At 49.0% G+C, this 18,026-nt stretch overlaps 1 protein-coding gene across 7 annotated transcripts in view; it reads left to right on the top strand.

The window, feature by feature from the left end:
* nemy (cytochrome b561 family member no extended memory) overlaps nt 1-17,494 on the top strand; it is a 164,201-nt gene extending 146,707 nt beyond the window's left edge. For 3 of the 7 annotated variants that reach the window (XM_089544445.1, XM_089544444.1, XM_089544443.1), the window contains exons 2-5: nt 11,093-11,382; nt 13,002-13,207; nt 15,925-16,094; nt 16,196-17,494. In XM_089544445.1, coding sequence (XP_089400571.1) covers nt 11,093-11,382; nt 13,002-13,207; nt 15,925-16,094; nt 16,196-16,349 — 820 coding nt within the window. In that variant the 3' untranslated portion in view covers nt 16,350-17,494. Of the gene's footprint in view, nt 1-3,049; nt 3,325-4,250; nt 4,329-11,092; nt 11,383-13,001; nt 13,208-15,924; nt 16,095-16,195 lie in introns of those variants that run through there. The other 4 variants (XM_089544438.1, XM_089544439.1, XM_089544440.1 and 1 more) reach the window with 4 other exon arrangements.
* The last annotated feature ends 532 nt before the right edge of the window (nt 17,495-18,026 follow it).

The raw sequence follows: 18,026 nt of genomic DNA, 5'->3' as shown, positions 1-18,026 counted from the left end.
TCGCAGCTTGAAACACTGGTTGCTTTGATGCACCCCAGGAGGTCGAAAAGTGATACGGAGCCAATCTGCTACGGCGACTCTTTCCTTGCACGCCCTTCTTCACCCTTTCCCTCGCTTACGGCGCGGTTCGGGTAACCATCCTGAATGACAGTTACTGCGCATTTCCTTTTTGATACATATACAACACCTTCACTGCGGCGTCCCTCGTAGCCTGAGTCGCTTTGGGACGTTAAACCTCCATAAACAAAACCTGACACGGCTGGAACCGAGTTCCTGAGCCGGAGAACCCGGATTCGAACCCTGTTGCGGCGGCTGCGTTTCGATGAAGGCAAAAGATTCCCCGGTGGTCGAAATTGTTCCGGAGCCCTCCACTATAGTGCCTAGAATATTGCAGTATTCTAGGCACTGTACCTCCACTACAGCACTTCTTCCTTCTTTCACTTCCACCTTCCGGCCTTCCCTCACGGCGCTGTTGAGGCTTCCGTCAAGAAGTGACAGTTACTGCGCCTTTCATTTCCTGATAACCAATTCGGAGCTGAGTCTGCTAGCAAAGGACACGTGACCTTGCACGGGTGCACTTAGTCATGCGTTTGGCAACGTTCACAATGCGAAGCAGTTTGTGTCTTCCATCATGCCCAACTTTCCTGGGCATCACCAACTGGCGCCCTCTGTCGGTCGAAAGTAACGAAGACTGCGTTACTGGACAGAAATATTTTAATTTGCAGTAGAGAGAAAACTAAAGCCTCCCGTGAATTGGTGCGCGAAGATGTTGATACTGATGGCTTACTCTTCCTACGCGCTCCTGAATCTGGCTTATATAATATGCTTCCCGCGCTCTCACCGAAGAGTTTTGACGGCCATAGAGACTTAGTGGGGTGTACCAAAGATTCAAATTTCCCGCGGTAATTTTTCGCGCCCAGTGCCATGCAACACGTTGTGGCTGCCGCACAAACTAGAATTGCTTGTGCAGATTTCCTAGGCTTGACTGACGGCTTGAATTTCGAATTTCCTGGCAAATTCGCACCTTCTCTTTATTTTTTCTTTTTTCCTTCTGTCGTACTCTCGTCGCCGTTTGTGAAGCTGACGTATATTGATACCGTTGTTTTACCGGCCTCTGCCTCTTCGTAAAGGCGTGACTTCCGTGAAACACGAGAATCTGTTTTTCGACATCAGCTACGCACTGTGGTCGTAACTTTAGTAGCACCCATGGGTAGTGGCGTCAGCGTGCGTGTGAGCCAACAGGAAGCGGAAAATGGCCGTTCGTTGCGATATCTGATCTGAGAACTCCCTCTGATCCCAACCAGCCGTTCCCTGCCCGAAACAAAAGCTCATTCATTCATGTTAGTCAGGGGAGAAATAGTATACGTAACTAAAAATGGCGTGGAAACTGACGGGGATGCTTGTAATACACTCGAGCGCTAAAAAACCGCGTGAGAACGGCAGCTCAAGTCGTTCTTTGCGATATGGTAAAGTGAAGGTGGTGTAGCGTTGCGGTTCACTTCATTTGTTTTATTCTGGTTACGGAATGTCTATAGTGTTTCAGAACGACAGGCAACTAAAGTAGATAACTGTAGTTATGTTCTGTGTACAGTTACATTATATTCGTTCTTACGGTGTACTGACATTGGCGCCAAGCATTTATTGTTGCTCTCCCACGCTCCCACACAGATCGTCGTCCAAATAGTGCTTGAAAACCAGTGTTTGGATTCTTGGGTTTCGGTTGGTTGGTTTATTGGGGTTTAACGTCCCAAAGCAACTCAGGCTATGAGGGACGCCGTAGTGAAGGGCTCCGGAAATGACTGAATAACTTTTATTCAGGGAAACAAATTTGCTAGTAATTTCTGCGCCTTTCGCGCGAGGCAGGTCGTCATTTCTACTCTTTTTGGGCTTACAAATGCTGCCATTGCTTTTCGAATGGATTGTGCTAGAAATAAACAGACATCTGTCACTTGGAATACAGCATGAATATGCTGGGATGTCTGGAACAGTGCTTTCAACCGAAATGAAATTAGTGAAATTAGTTTTGTGTGCATTATATTTCTGACACTTAGCTATGACATTATCATTATGTTTACATTAACCGTTCAGCACACGCCTGCCACGTCTTTTCTAAGCGCTATTGTCACGAGTGCAGGGAGGACAAAGGGCGCGCGTTGTGCGACGCGCGCGTCATCCCTGCCGCGGCGTCCAATTTAAAACCGCGGGCTTGCAAGGTCACGCTTACAATTTAGCGGGGAAAGATGAGTCGTGGGCGACGTTGTTCTGTCGACGTTGATGGCTTGATTTCTTTGTTTTCTTTTCATCTCAACGCGGCATGTGGAGAGGTGGCTTTTTTTTTTCCTTGTTTCCTATCGGGACAAGTGGCAAGAAGCATTACCAGAGGATGCCGCCCTCGCATATAATGTTCCCAAGTAATTTTAATTCGATGAACATCGTTGATTCTGTCAGACCACAACGCCAGGAAATATCGGGCGAGCATTTTATAAGCCGCATGACTCGCATAGGCGCATCGATGGTCACAGCAGTCGCTCCTTAGAGCGGGAAAAAAATACAAAGATGCATTACTTACGCGACTTATTGGGCATTTGTTTATAATATAAAGTGAAAATCTCAATAGAGTGCCCGCACGTCGCAGCTCGTCCAAGCGAAAACGGTGCCCCAATTAGCCCATACAGTCCAAGGATATACGGTTCTTGCGAGTTGCCTCGTTACGCGTACAGGTATAGTACAAAGGCTCACCGACCGCGTGCCCACTAAAAAAAAAAACGACCTGCGTTTATCGACCACTAACTCGGCTGTGGTGCCCGTGTATAGGCGCAGGGACGCCCACCGACTGCACATCCGCAAGTGTGTAACGGCGGTAGCGGTGGACGCACTCGTTCTGCCCCCCTCCCCTTTCCGACCCCCTTGACGTCACACGCGCGCGGTGGCGGACAGGGTAGATGCGGCGGTCACCGAATACGGATGCGTCGATCAGAGAGCGCGCGCGGGACGACAGCGCTGTCGCGCCCCCTGCACCCGAGACAACAACCAGGCGACGATGACTCTGCTATCGTAAGAGCGTCCGTGCGTGAGCGCCCGCAGGAGGCGAGAGACCACAAACGGCCGGCACGGCGCGAAGAAAGGCACCGCCGCCTAATCTGCTGTCGGGCCGCGCGGCAGCTTGCGCCGTGACGCCGCTTGGCGCTTTCTTCGCTGCTGCTGCCGCCGGTGCGAGTGAATGAACATGCGGCCGAGAAACGCGGAAGCACACACCAAGCTGGTGCACGTGCTCGACCGCATTTACGAGACTCCCGAGCGAGTGTACTACCACCGGCCGCCCGGGTGAGTCTCTGTCCTGATCGTTCGTTAATTGGCGCCCATCCCGTGTCGCGTCTCCGTTTCGAGGTTTGTCCGTCGATTTCGGTGTCCAGGTCAGCAGTGCTCGTGAAACAACCAGCGGTAGGTTAAAGACGTACGCGTGAGCTTTGTTAAAGTGCTCAGTTTAAAGCTGATTAGTAGAGCTGTATTCAAGAAGTCCCGTCCTAGCGCTGACGAACAAATTTGTTCCGTCCAAGTTCTTGCCGCGTTAATGACTCGTTATACCCCATGCGTGAAAATCACAACACAGTTAAAATACCGTTGTGAAAGTAGGCATCGTATACCAGCCACCGCTTTTCTACGACCGAAGGAGTCGCACTATTAGGAAATTTCTGGCACCTAACGTTCCACCAATATGACTTAACGATGACAGCCTGCAAAAGAAGAGCCTTGTTCCGACGGACCGTTCTGGCTTGGAAGTTTTATGCATATGCTCTATTGCGATTACAGTGCGTATATTGAGAGGTATAACGTGTTTTATTCATTGCGCGCGTGTGTGTGCTCTGAGCACTCTTGCTATCTCCTCCCCAAATTCCTCTTGCTACTCCGTGCCTAAAGCGAAACAATAGAATTGCGTAATGCGCATCATTGGAATTTCGACGCACGGTAAGTGAGTTACGAAATTTGTTTGGGAAAAGTTGCGCCTCGAAGCCTGCAGAGGCAGTTACAACTGTCATAGACGCCATAAGCGACGCTCATATATAAAAATTCGTATTTGTCAGCAAGAATGCCACTAAGCACAAAGGGTATCGGTATCGTGTCGCGACTACAATCGGCACCTATGGCTGGTGCGTCATTGTGCTGACCTTATCGTGGAATATATCCGACTGATTGCGGGGCTGGGCGAAACCATTCTCTGATCGTTGCCGTCAATCGTATGTCGTGTGCAGCTGTGTGCGACAGAGTCCTGACTACCTGACTCGTGGTTTGTGTCGTTCCAGGCACAGTCGGCACGAGTATCGCGCGAGGTGAGTACACGCTACATTATAATGGCACATGTGTGTGTGCTATCCTATCCCCCTTTATTTGGCTCGTTTGGTGTCCACTCCTCTAAGTTTCTTCGGCACTCATTCTTCGCTGTTCTGTTCGGTTCATCACTGACGTTCTTCTCACCATGTGGGCATGCGATGTTCGGTGCGCTCTGACTTCCAACACTTGCGTTCTTTCGGTTTGGTTATTTTTTTTCCTCCTTCGTGTAATGCTTTGCTCGGCCCCTGATGTTTATTTCATCGTTCTGTTCCTTGCTCTTTGGTTCTTCTTATCCGTTCCTGGGATATCTTTTTATTTTTCTTAACTGCGAACTCGACAGCCTGCTTTGAGTGTTTTATAGCGTACGCGCCTGTGTGTGCACATGTGGCGTTTTTGTCAAATTTCCGGCACCGAGCACAGCCGCAGCCGGGTACAACCTCCGGCTTGCGACGCTGCGCTGGGCGGGTTTATCGGCACCGATGTTCGGGAAATGGTTTTCCGGATATTTGCTTTTCCCCTCACGCCCCCGTCTAGAAACTGATAAAAAGTTATCGGCGGAAAGCGTGGTGCGTCGACCGCTGCACTGGACTCGATTCTGTGCGGCATACTATGTCTTTAAGGTCTGAACAGCAGACTTGTAATTGAGAAAGCACACGTTCGTCTGAGCAGACGATCGACTCTGAGCGCGTTAAACATATTCCATCACCTTTGGCTCGTGATGGTGTCTAATCGCATGGAGTCAGTCAGCCGATCCTGCTTTCTTGCCGAGTGCCTGCGAGCATCTCAGTTGCGTCTCTTTGTTGCGATGCAGTTTGTTGCATCTTTAGTTGCGGCGAGAGAATAAGCAGGTAGAGAGATAAAGGCTGTTACCCTGAGCTGCAGGGTTCGTCAGCCGAGAGCTCGTATTGGCAGAGGAATATTTATTGGGGCCGTTCCATCTGAGAACGGCTGTTTCCTTTGGAGTATTTAAGCGATCGAGTCTACCACATTGCACAAACAAGCTATACATTATCGAGTACAAGCTCTTAGTCGAGCCTTCCCTTCAGCATCGGTGCCTAAACCTCTGCTGAGACCTACACTATGGTTTCACTTTAAAGGAATGAACCATATACTATAGCGCTGTTCAAGAAACTTAATGCGCTAATCTTTAAAGGGACACTGAGGAGAGCACTATTAATATATTTTTTATAGCAAAATCCGATAGTTCGGCATGTCATGGCTTTGTTGCCACTTGGCCGGCAGCGAAAAATGCATTTATTTCTAAGAAATTTGGATTCGAAGTTGAAAAGGTTTTTCCCGCCGCTGTGATTCAAACTTGGGATTCGGCTATGACGACAGAGGACTAAGTGACGTGAAACATGACGTGACATGACGTGATGCAGACTCCGTGATTTCTGACAGCCAGCAGTGCGGCCTAGCAGCAGCCGAAAAGAAAGCTACCGCCGGCCGCACGTTGAAGGCATCTATCGGCTATTGCGGCCGTCGCTACAGTCGCTTCGCTTACGTTTGCACCGGCGTTTTGCGAGCGTTACGATGGATCTCGTTCTCGAAGTCGTCAACGAAGTTCTCGCAAATAGACACCTTTAGCATACCGTGTACCTTGATACCGCTAGCGGAATACCGGGAGCCCGCCTAACGCCGGCGAGCAGGCGCTGATTGGTCCCGATGCTTCAGGCGAGCGCGTAGCTGCCCGGCACGTGGCGCCATCTGGCGACGTCAAGGAGATTTGCGCATGCATTGGCTGCGCCTCAGTGATTTGTGCTTCTCGTGTCCTAGCGTTGCTAGAACCATTGGTTCTAGCAACACTGTTTTGTTATATGACGTCATGACGCTTGTACTTGCGAGTTTGGCCTGTGGCGGCGATACCTGTATTTTGGTTCTTGCTCTTTTCTACGTTACAAGAGCTTTGTTGTCAGTATGAGTGGCGTTTTTGTAATCAGGAGCTGGTATTCTGTCGATACAAGCCAACTTCAATTTCTCCTCAGTGTCCCTTTAAGCGTCCGCAGTGGCGATAGCACTATACACGCTTCGCGTTTCGAAGCCTTTCAATGCGCCTGTGCCCGATCTATACTTTATACTGCTCACTGAAGGAATCCCGGTTATTTATTTGGTGCCTTTGGAGGCTTGACTTGCAGCTTTGACCAAAAACGTTTGGTGCGTACGTTGTTTATTTTACCTTTACACTGCACAAGAAGACTAATGCACGTGTTTTTTTTTTTTTTCCACGACGGAACTTTTCAATGTCGCAGACGTTGGTTATTAACAGTTATTTGGCAAAACGGAATCGAATACGAATCTACGGTACTTTTGCTACGCTACGCTACTTGCGCGAATATTCAGCACTGCGGTCCAGCGCTGTAACATGTGGAGTTAACTACCGGATGCAGCACGAGGTCACTATATAAAATCTATGAGCTTCATGTTTCATGTATAGAAAACTTCCTTTTGCTACTGATGAAAATAGCGAATAAACGAGCACCATATCTCAGTAGATGACACGGGGCGAAATACGTGTGAGGCATGGCCTCTGAGATCGGGCAAGAAGTCAGGGTCTGCTGAGTCTACGTGAGCCCTGTCGCATCGTCAGGTCTCGGAGTCCATGCATGTGCGAGCATTACGAGCGCCGCCACACGAATGGATTGCGCCGGTGTAGGTCCCGTTGGAGCATTCGAAGAAAACTACGACGGGCCTTGTACGAATTCCGTGCCAGTCATTCGAAAAGTATTCGAAAAACTGGGAATATATTAGGCCCAGTTAGAATAAGTTCGAAGTTCATCCACTGATTCGTTTGACGTATCGAAGGTTATTAGGGTCTATATTAGAATATTCGCACACACTGCGCCAGTTTCAACCTTAGCCACTGGGCCGATGATGACCCTACATCAATAATCCGACGTCTAAAGACACGAGAAACTTTACTGTCCTTGTTTTCTTGACAAGTAACTTTGCAACATCCATCCAGAATCCTTGAAGGCCAAGTTAAGATTGTTGTAAGCTGCTGGTGGGATTAGCCTTGCGTTGAAGGCCAAGTAAGGGCAACTTGCATGTAGAATTCGGCAATGTGCTGTCGGGGACGGTAGCTCTCAGGGACGCTCAGATAACAATCCGGGCGATGTTTGCCAACGATCGTCCGGTCTCACTCACACACATGAGAAGTCAAGTCAAAATTTCACCTCCAAGCGTGGTTTCAAACTACCGGCGGATAGCAAAGCTATGCGCCTAGATCGCCGCTTACTCAAATTGTATGCAAGTGTATATAACCAGCAGCAGCGGATCCTGTTTCGGGCTGCATCTAAATACTAAGCTCTGATAACTGTGGGCCAGTTCGAATGATAGAGGTACACGTGCGGGTCGAGGTCAGTCCATGTTACGGCGTTCGTGAATGTCGCATTGAGCGACTTCAGGAGAGCATGCGCAACACAAAAGCCAGTGTTGCCTATTGCTATAGGTTCCCTGAGCGAAGAACGCACATGTAAAAAGCCCGCATCGCTCCGTCTAAAATTGAAAATAATCCTAGCTCACACCCATTTTCTATTTCCTCCCCGGCAGGTCTTGACCTGAGCATTCCGTATTCCTATTGTGAAAACTCGGACGAGACGCCAGTTCCGCGTGCATTGAAGGCGGGCGCGGCTGCGAACATGACGCTGTTGTACTCGCTCAAGGCCACACATGAGTGAGCGGCGAAGCCGGCCGCCAGGCGCCACGTAACAAAAAGAAAAAAGGCATCGGGGCGTCTTCGCGCTGGCGTTCGCATCGCGAATTGCCGGCGTTCTTCGGGACGCTCGCGAAAGGGCGAATCAGAGCGACTCGTGTATCCGATTGTCCGCCCCGTGCTGCACCCGGCTGCAGCGGCTGCCCGCGCGTTGCTAAGCGGCCCGACCTTGTTTTCCGTTCGCGTAGGTTCTGAGCAATGGCCACATGCGCTGCCGATTCTTCCTCACTTGGCTTCCACGCCCCCCCTAACATTTCTTCCACCGCGCGTGCGCTTTTCGAGCGAAACTAGGAAATTGCTTCGCGGGTGCAGTCAGCGAGGCATACCGAGGGTGCGCCCTGATGATGCAATTGTTGCGCGGCCTTGGAAAAAATCTTGGTAGCGCGGATGCTCTAGATACGGCATGGGTTTAGGCTGGACGCACTGAATTTTTTTTTTTTTTTGTCGTTACTTACGGCGTATCAGCCACGTGAAGCTGCCCTGTGCTCCGGCTTTTCTCCGTTTATTTCGTCTCAGTCGCAAAGACTCCACCTGAGTTGCAGCGAGAAAACCGAACCAGTGTCTGATAGAAAACCCGCCGGGAAGTTTACAGAAATTTTTATCAGCACTCCTCTTACCTGCCTGATATCGCAGGAACTTGCCGATATCGGCGCTGGTGCATATTGCGTAAACGCCGTGTGTGTGTGTTTTTTATATAACTGTTTACGTAACCATGGCACAAAACAAATGCTGCTCTCTATAAACGGAGTAGTTTCGCTCGGTGCAGCTTATCGTAAATACTGCATGCAGTCGACTAAGAGCCGCACTTTATTTTATTTTGCGGTCTTGGTGGGCTGCGGCCTTTACCCGAAAACTGCCGCTTTCGGTTAAATTTCGAAACTGTATATTTTGGGGAAACTTCTTTATTGATACCATTCATCCAGATGCTGTATCTGGCGCTTCGGTTCCTGATCGCTCCACGTAAACAAATTCATATTCGGTTCTAATCGACTGCACGAGAGGGGTATAGTGACCCATACACGAACGTGGCCCTTCATCGAGTGCATACGATATATGTTTACCGATTTTTTTTTTTCTAGAGCAGTCCGAACGCCAAGCAAGTCTGCATCACTTTTTTAGTGCGGTAACATTACTAGGCGTATTTTCCGATTTCGGGCACACGTACGTCCCCTAACCACCGGGTTGTGGGCAGCCTGGGAGGCCTTCTTCTAGGTGGTGGCCTGGATGAAGGGAACACTTGGGTCGGGTAAAGGCTTCAATGGTGAAGGCCTACCGGGTAAAGGCCTTTATGGTAACGGCGTTTAGGTCAAAGGATGCTTTCACATTCACAGCACATCAAGACCTTAAGTGCCCACAGTGTCTAGTGCTGCTGCGCGACATTAAACCGTCTGCTAATTTGTTTTTGTTGTTGGATACTCGTATTCGAAAATTTCGAATAGCAAGTCGAATATCCTCCTATACTCGATTATTCTAAAGAATCAAGTAGTGTATGTTCAAAATTATTCGAAATGAATCGAATATGTTCTCAAGCTTTCAAATAATTGGCGCGAGGTTCGATTAAGGCCCGCCGCATTTTCCTAAGATGACTGTTACAAAAACAGGGCCCACACACAGTCAGTGTGGGCGAGATATAGGTTTCGCACAGCGACGCGGTCCACTCTTGTGGCGGCGTTCATAATGCTTATGCGTGGCCTCTAAGAATGGACGACGTGGTAGGGCTCAGGCAAGGTCAACAAGTCCTGTCTTCATGCCCGAATCTCGGAGGCTATGGTTCAAACTTAGCTGTCATATGTCTCATGTCGAGAGATGTGGCTCTAGTTTTTTTTTTTTAGTCATCAATAGCAAAGGGTAATTTTCCTATACGTCTAAGCTGACTGTCCGAGTTAATATACTGACTGTGTTGCGCCATCCCTTGGTAGATATTAGTGTTGCGTGTAGTTACAACACCGTACCGTAGCGCCGACGCTGGCTGTTCAATAATTAGCAGGACTGCTCGTTTTGCACGAATATTGGCACAGGTAGCGAATATTACAAATGTTCAATTCGCATTCGACTGGGTTTTAAAAAAGTAATATTGGCACACCCCTATTCTTTTCATAGTGGCGTTCAGGCCACGGTGGTTCAGGCTTTATCTTGTTTCTCATGTTCGACTGAAATCGGAGGAAGCTTCATTGCGGAATATTATACACGCAAGCTGTGAAAAAGAAACCACGAGTATAGCTGTCACGGAATATAGAGTAACTGTCACAGCTGTCACTGCAACACTGGGATGTCCTGCCCGCTCTATTGAGTTCATTTGCATCTGAATAGCACAAAAAAAAAATGCAGGACGAGCGGCCATACCAAGATGTCACCTTAGCCTGAAAAACTCTGATTCTAGCTTTGCTTTAACTATTGAGCTATGCCTGCGATCCAATAGGAAACTAAACATTACACCACACATTTTGCTGAGAACTGATGAACGGTTGATACTGTAGACTGCGCCTTTGTACGTTTTGAAAACATGAACTTATGTTTGAGGCTCCACATTGTCCTGAGAGGGCTTCACGACATGGAATTCCGAGGACGCCTTTGTCATCCTCCTCCCCCGTGCGTGCGTGCGTTCGTGTAAAGTTGCATGATACTGTGGCGTATTCCATCCTTTTTAACTACAAAATCGCACAACCACAGACAACGACAGAAATCGGAAACGACACGCATCAGTGCTCGTCACTTTGCACGCCATCGTGTTTGGGTAATTGTCTGTTGTTGCGCTGTTAGTTTAAAAGCACGCTAACCAATCAGCCCAGCACCATATTGTAGTGCACCCCTCCAACTTTTATTGCGGATAAAGTAATGGCGGATCGGGCTATACACGACTGGGCTGCACGCGTCTAAATGAGATGGAACTCAGTTCTTTGAAAACTTGCACTCAGTGTCACTCGTGCGGCCGCTCTGAAGGGTACTTTCCCTCTGAGCGGGAGAAACCCTGCCGCTGCCGATAAGTTGCCGAATTCGTTCGAATGTAGTTCGGTGACTAATGGAGTGTACGCGTCCTGCCTCGCTTCGCAGAAAGCAGCAGCAGCAGTCGGCCAGCAACGGTCAGCGTAGCGGCGGCGGCGGCGAGGCCGGAGGTGCTGGCGCGGCGGCCTCCAAGGCTGCCACGGAGTCTGCGGCCATGAAGGCGCTCTTCTACCTGCTGCTCTTCCTGGCCGAGGTGCTGCTGTTCGGCACCATTACGCTGCTCATCTACTGGGTCTTCAACTACCAGGGCGGCGTCGCGTGGGCCAACGACATCAAGAAGCAGTTCAACCTGCACTACATCCTCATGACCGGAGGCTTCATCTTCCTCAACGGACATGGTGCGTAGTGAGGACCTGATTGGTGCACCACTGCACGGGAAGCTAAACCTACCTAGGCAACAGGGCAGAGGTAGACTGACGCACAGAGACAATGCTTAGATCAGTCTTGAAAGCCCCCTCATTCCCCTTGCACCTTTCAGTGACTTCTCCGTCATCTAATGGCAAGCGTTCAACTGTATCTTATATACTGGTATTCCTCTAACACCCCCGTTTGCTTGTGTAGCACTGGGCCTTCCACTCAACAGGGAGGAAGTCGTGACCGTGCTTTCGATCCCGGAAAGAAAAACTAATGGCCCTAATAAAAAATCAAGTTATAATACAAGTAGCGGGTGAGGGGGTCCTTCTAGACAGGGGCAAGGCATGCTGTTGGCCTAAATCTAGCGATGTAATTAATGCAACTAGAGGGGGGCTTATGCAGGAAAAAGGATCATAGAGTAACGATCCATGAAGATAATACTCTGCCATTGAGCCCCGCCGCGGCGGCTCAGTGGTTTCGGCGCTCGGTTGCTGACCCGAAAGACGCGGGTTCGATCCCGGCCGCGGCGGCCGAATTTCGATGGAGGCGAAATTCTAGAGGCCCGTGTACTGTGCGATGTCAGTGCACGTTAAAGAACCCCGGGTGGTCGAAATTTCCGGAGCCCTTCACTGCGGCGTCCCTTATAGCCTGAGTCGCTTTGGGACGTTAAACCAGCATAAACCAATAAGCCAATCAATATACTGCCATTGAGAGATGGTGCTATAGACGATAGCCGACTCTACTGATACGAGCCCGCGACAAGCGCTTCAGCTGAATGGAACTTTGTGGCAGATTCAGTAGATGGCGTAGCGACATAATCAGTAGAAGGGAGTCTACATTTTGTGCCGCCATTTGCTTCGTCATCGGTAGTCCTCATCGTAAGGAAGCGGCGCATCACTTTTAAGCACTGCGCCAGGAGTAGTGTGTGGACTCCCAGCGATCTATGAATCCCCCCCCCCCTCCAAAACCCCCCCTCCGATCCCCCCCCCCCCCTCCAAAACCCCCACTCACCGATTCGCCGATCTTTATCTGAAGCCTTTCTGATCTTTTAAGTGAAAACCGAAGTACTAGCGCAGCTAATTTGCATTTGGTCTAACCACGCTAAATCGTCCGTAATTTTTTCTCCTCGCCCGTTTCTTGGGCTGGGACGTCTCAGCAACGCCGATAGGTGACGCATCGACTTGAATCGTAACAGCGAGAAGGGCGATCGAAAATAGGAACCATGCAAGAAAGGTTCGTCGGCGAGAAGGGAGCGGATGAAGCGCAGGGAAACAGAGCGCTTGACGTCAGCATGAAATTATCGCTGCGTATCGAATGCGTTCGGGCACGTTCAGTCTGCGGTTCTGTATCTAACGCCGTTAAGCATGCATAGTAACCGCCTGTAGGTTTCATGCATCAAGGGCTTAAGCGGACTGCGTCGTCGCGAGCGTCAAAACTACATGGGGAGCACACATTGGACTGTTTGAGTATCATTTGACACTTCATTTGTACCTCGTCGATCTTTAGGTTCATCGGCCTTATGCGTGCTCTGTAAAAAGTTAAGTTAATCTTTTTCGCACAGCCACGGGTGAGTTTCAACAGGTGGTGTTTCCTGTTTCTGCAGCGATGCTGGTGTACCGCAGCTTCACATGCTGCAAGAAGATCTACAACAAGCTTCTGCACACCATCTTCTTCGTGCTGTCCATATCGGCCATCACAATCGGCATAGTGTCCGCCTTCATGGCGCACAACTCGAACGCCGACCCCAAGCACTTCTACAGCTTGCACTCGTGGATCGGCCTCGGAACTATGGGACTCTTCGCATTGCAGGTAATCTTTAACTAGCGAAGTAGGGTTAACAAATATTGCCATGGCCAACCTCGCTTCCTTCATATAAGTGAACGTGTAAGCTCCTGTTATTTTATGCGTAACAAATAGTGCATACTGATCGACGCCCCTGCATTTGCGCTGCAGAACCGCACACATACTTGCCTGCGAAGAGTAGGAGTGTGTTCGGTTTACAGCGAACACACTCGTATACCTCATTTAGGTCCGTACTTCTTTTCTTTCCAGATTTTCTCCTAGTACGGCCCGAATTCCGAATTCGAGTTAGTCGAATTCGGATATACCGAACTAGAAGTGTATCGCAAAATAGTTCGATATATCGATAATTCCAAATATAAAGAATGACAGCACATAAGCTTACCTGTAACCTTGGATCAAGAATACATTGCACCCAAGTATAGTGCTTTAGTAAAACGAGCTTTGTTACTTTGCTTCCATTTAACTGCAGCGTAAAAAAAGACGAGCACAAAGGAAGAAAACACCTGTCCGTGTCGTGTTTTCTTCATTTGTGTTTGTCTTTTTTTACGCTGCAGTTATGTGAAAGCTAAGTATAGTGACGCGCTTATTGCAGCGACGTGCCGCTCGTCGGCATGCTGACAGCGCATGCAGCGCTCGCTATGCGTTGCTAGGCCCAACCAGCTTTGCATCGAATGCGCAGCGGACGGTTCTTTGAAAATAGCCACTGCCTATCATAAGATGTCTAATCCAGTACACCACCTATAAAGAGAATAATCACTCATTAAAGTTTCGCTTAATCGCTTCATTCCGCAACGCAAGCGAAGCACGCTATGTTAAGCGTTAGTTAGGTTGGCTTCACCGCATGACAGAGAACGACTACAAGAGATCAAAAGCCACCCTAAAGCACACCCCACGCGTTTCGCAGCGCTAGCGCCGACAGCAGGTGCCCAAGACCGCGCAGCCGACCCGCCTCCGCGCACGAAAAGTGATCGAAGAGGGCCGTTAGGAGAAGCACCACTTGCAGAGGCGCGGCGCGGAGTTCGCTGTATCGAACGACCGGCGAAATTGGAGTTCGATGTACCGCGCGATTTTTCTACTCATTTACACAGGGTTTTCAAGGGGATAATCTGCGTTCGATATGGCCAATAATTCGATATATCCAGGCTAGACTGTATTCTGAATAAGAATTTAGGTGGAAGTATGTGCGCGGGGCGATGCGATTCAGCGCTCGACCTTGGAGACGGTTTGGCCGACGATTCGGAACAGCGCTTCGCGCGCGTGCGACCCGCGGCCGTCGGTGCGCGAGGCGGCTCTCGCCTGGCCTGGTTTTCCGCTCGTTTTGCTGCCGAAGGCGTTGCGGAAACAAATCGTACCTGACATTTTTAATGAGGTTATGGTGTTGTCGGTAACAATGATTAGCCTTGCACAGTAAGCGGCGGCTAGCTCCGCAGCTCCTTCTGCTGCATTTTCGTTTCGATGCGAAGCACGCTAGGCCTAGCGACCGAGAGCGAGCGGCGCGCCAGCGTGAGGCGCGTGGCTGTAGTGTGCTGCCGCTTGCATGAATGCATCTCGTCCGTGCTTTTGTGCCGAACGTTGTATCTTTTATGCGAAGCATATTACTCGCACAACCGAGCTCTTCCTTGCTGCGCCGCGCACGGCCGCGTAGCTACCACTTGACCTTCATCGGCGCACCACGTGATATGACGTCACGACAGCTGTGAAAGCTGGGGCCTCGTGCGCTCGCTTGCGGACGCGCAGCCTCCGCGTGCGGCCTAACTCCCGCTCCTACCGCTAGGAGGTACTGACGTCACGCAAAAGGCGACGCACTCGTTGAGTCAGTTGAGCAGCGAGATGTCGGCCAGGGAGAGGGCGGCTCGCCAGACCGCAAAACTATGCTTCGCATCCTAGGCTTAACCATAAGCTAAGCCAGGCCATTTTTTTTTTTTCCGTTCTTGTGCAAACTCCTAGTACACCAGAAAAGTACATGAATTAGCCTGTATGGGAGTAAGAAGAGTAAGCTGACCTCTAGAGCGCTCCCCTTATGAGCAGGGTATGCTGCCCAAGCCCAGGGGCAGATTTTCATCAAATAAAACGCAGAATATTTACGATTGGTTACGGAAATGAATTCACTTATCAGAACATGCAAAATTCTAGCAGTTACGAAACTTTTAAACCAAGGTTTCAGTCTCTAACTGCTAACCCGATCTCCAGCTCCACGTTTAGAAGCCTCCTTTCGTTGTAAACTGCATCGTTACTATGCTGAGCGATGGGAATATGCCTCTGTTGCCAAGAGTAAGCATTCCATATATTTAAACATCAAAATTTACCCCCCCCCCCCTCCCCGACTTAAAAAGCATACTCTGTTCCTAAAAGGGAGTTGCTTAGAGGACAGGTTGCTCCCTTTTTACTGCCACATAGGCCAATTTTCATTGCTGCATAGTGGCAAAGCCTCTGTATCATAGCTATTCTAGGCGTAGTCGGCATGGTCATACCGTGTATCACAGGCAGCTGTCGCAGTCGGACAGCTCTTCGCTGAATGTGCTGCGCAGGGAAGGTTATGCACATGCTAGACACTCAATTACTTTGAAGAGTTTGATTTTTAAAATTATAGCCTACCTAGCCAAGGTAAGCGGCACTTAAACGAATGCATTTCAGGCCATATCCGAGGTAACTGTGTTCCAAGTGGGAAATGCACCCCAACGTGCGGAAGCTGCGACCGCTCCGGTCTTCATATATCGTTTCAGTTCATCGTGGGGTTCGTGTCATTCCTGGTGCTGCTGTGCTGCGACAAAGCCACTGTGACCTACCGGCAACGCCTGGTGCCGATCCACACCAACTTCGGCCTCATCATTTTCAGCACAGCGGCAGCTGCCTGCGTCACAGGCCTCATGCAGACAGCCAAGGGCCGATTCAAGTGAGTGTGCATTACATGAATGGCATTACACTGCTAGTTTATTGTTTCTCATGTCTGTGGCCAGCACAGCTGCTGACTTTCTGTGTAAATTTTTATTCCAGTGGTGTCAATGGAGCACCAAACTACCCAGACCTCCCTGAGCAAGGAATCTTTGTCAACACCATTGCCATTGCCATCATTGCACTGACGATCCTGCTTCCATTGCTGGTCAGAAACAACCTGCGTGGTGGACAGACTGTGCTCTCTATCAACTAGCGCAGCAGAGTGATACCTCATGTCTGCTGCAAAAGTGTTTAGCGACTCTGCTGGAAAATGATCTTTTTTTCTTTTTGTGAGGCTTCTGAGAGGTTAACTATGCGGACCAAGATGGCCGTAGAGCAGTGACCGTCTGTCATTATCTCGAACACAACATAACAGACGTACACCCTCAGGCCCCCCAGGAACAAAACAATGTCAGGTGCAAGAAAGATCAGTTTTTAGCACTATTGTCGCAGGTACGACAGAACAATTCCTTTTTTTTTTTATTTCTATGTCTGGGAGTCTGGGGCGGGGGAAATAGTTGTGCAGCTGTACTTTACTTGTGCATGTTTTGCTTGGAACAGACTTCCATGTCTTATGTTTGATATTTGTCCACTGTGGTCGTGGCTTGTTCAGGTTATTTCTTTGACATACTCAGAGCATCATGGGGTGGGAGGGGTTTTTGCCTGTCAGTGCTGTTCTTCCAATACGTTTTCACTTTCAGTACCGTAAACTAAATTTAGACCAAACTGCATTTCGAGCCACTTTATAGGTCAGTTAAATTAGTGCTTTGCAGAGATTCCACATAAACTGCCATCAGGAAAACTTCTTTTCCTGACTTGCCTGCTGATTGCTATCAACACCCAGCTGCCACCTTTTTTTTTCTTTACTCACTTCATATGTGTAAACATGCTCTCATAATGCTCATCTTACCTTAGTAATAAGACGCAGAAGTATCAGTGGTGAGACCTGCGTTTGGGGCAGGCCTGCAATGGCATGGTACTGCATGTTGGTTTGTATTTCAGCTAAGAATTGCAGTGGCCGCTGGAAGCAAAGCTATTACCTCTGCTACCAGCTTGGTGGTGAATGTGCAATGACTTTGGAGATTTTATGCTGGCAGCAGGTGCGATTCAGCTGACTCAAATGCAGGACCATGGCTAACCATCCCAAACACAGGTCTCTTCTTTTTTACCTTTTGTCATGGTGTAGCAGTATTTGGTTCTGATATCATGAAACCATCCACACTGCATTTGCTGAAACCTAAAAACATATCCCCGTCTAGGGAATCTTTGCTTAATGCAAGGCTGTTCTCCTGGGCACCTGTTTGTTTGAATCAAGTGCAAGAAACGAATAAACAGACTTGAATACAAAGTTGAAACAGATATGTACTTTTCTCAAGAACTCCTTGGCTCCCAACAACAGCAGGTGCACTTCCAATGATAATGCTTGCACATGAGAAAAATCTGAGCTTGCAAAAAAAATTGTGCAGCCCTTCTATAGCGTCTAGTTCACTGGGTTCGCTGTTGACCAATACCGTGGGATACTTAAGGAACCCCTGAAATTTGAGTCCTGGAGAGGCGACTGACTGCATGAGGTCCACTCATCCTCCAAAGATCTGGGGCTGCAGGGTTGCATTGGCTTAACAGCACACCCCATGGGCCAGACACCTCTGAGAAAGACTGCACTTGTTCTTGGTGCCTTCACAACACACACAATTTCTGTAGCTTGCAAAGTTCATTTTCAGATATTTTTGCATACCTTCAAATTGCTTGTGCCTTGCAACTATCATTTTTTGTACATAGTACTTCAACAGTCCTGTTTTTTTCAGAGCACATTTATGATTGCATGACATTTTGTGTATGTACATATTACACTTTGCAAGATAAGGTTAGCATGCAGTTCTTTCCAATGCAA

The sequence above is a fragment of the Amblyomma mixtum genome, chromosome 5, assembly GCF_055824585.1.
Source record: "Amblyomma mixtum isolate Tamu chromosome 5, ASM5582458v1, whole genome shotgun sequence".
Classification (NCBI taxonomy): Eukaryota; Metazoa; Arthropoda; class Arachnida; order Ixodida; family Ixodidae; genus Amblyomma; species Amblyomma mixtum.
The sequence above is the reverse complement of the archived record's forward strand: the minus strand, read 5'-3'. Positions and strand labels throughout refer to the sequence as shown.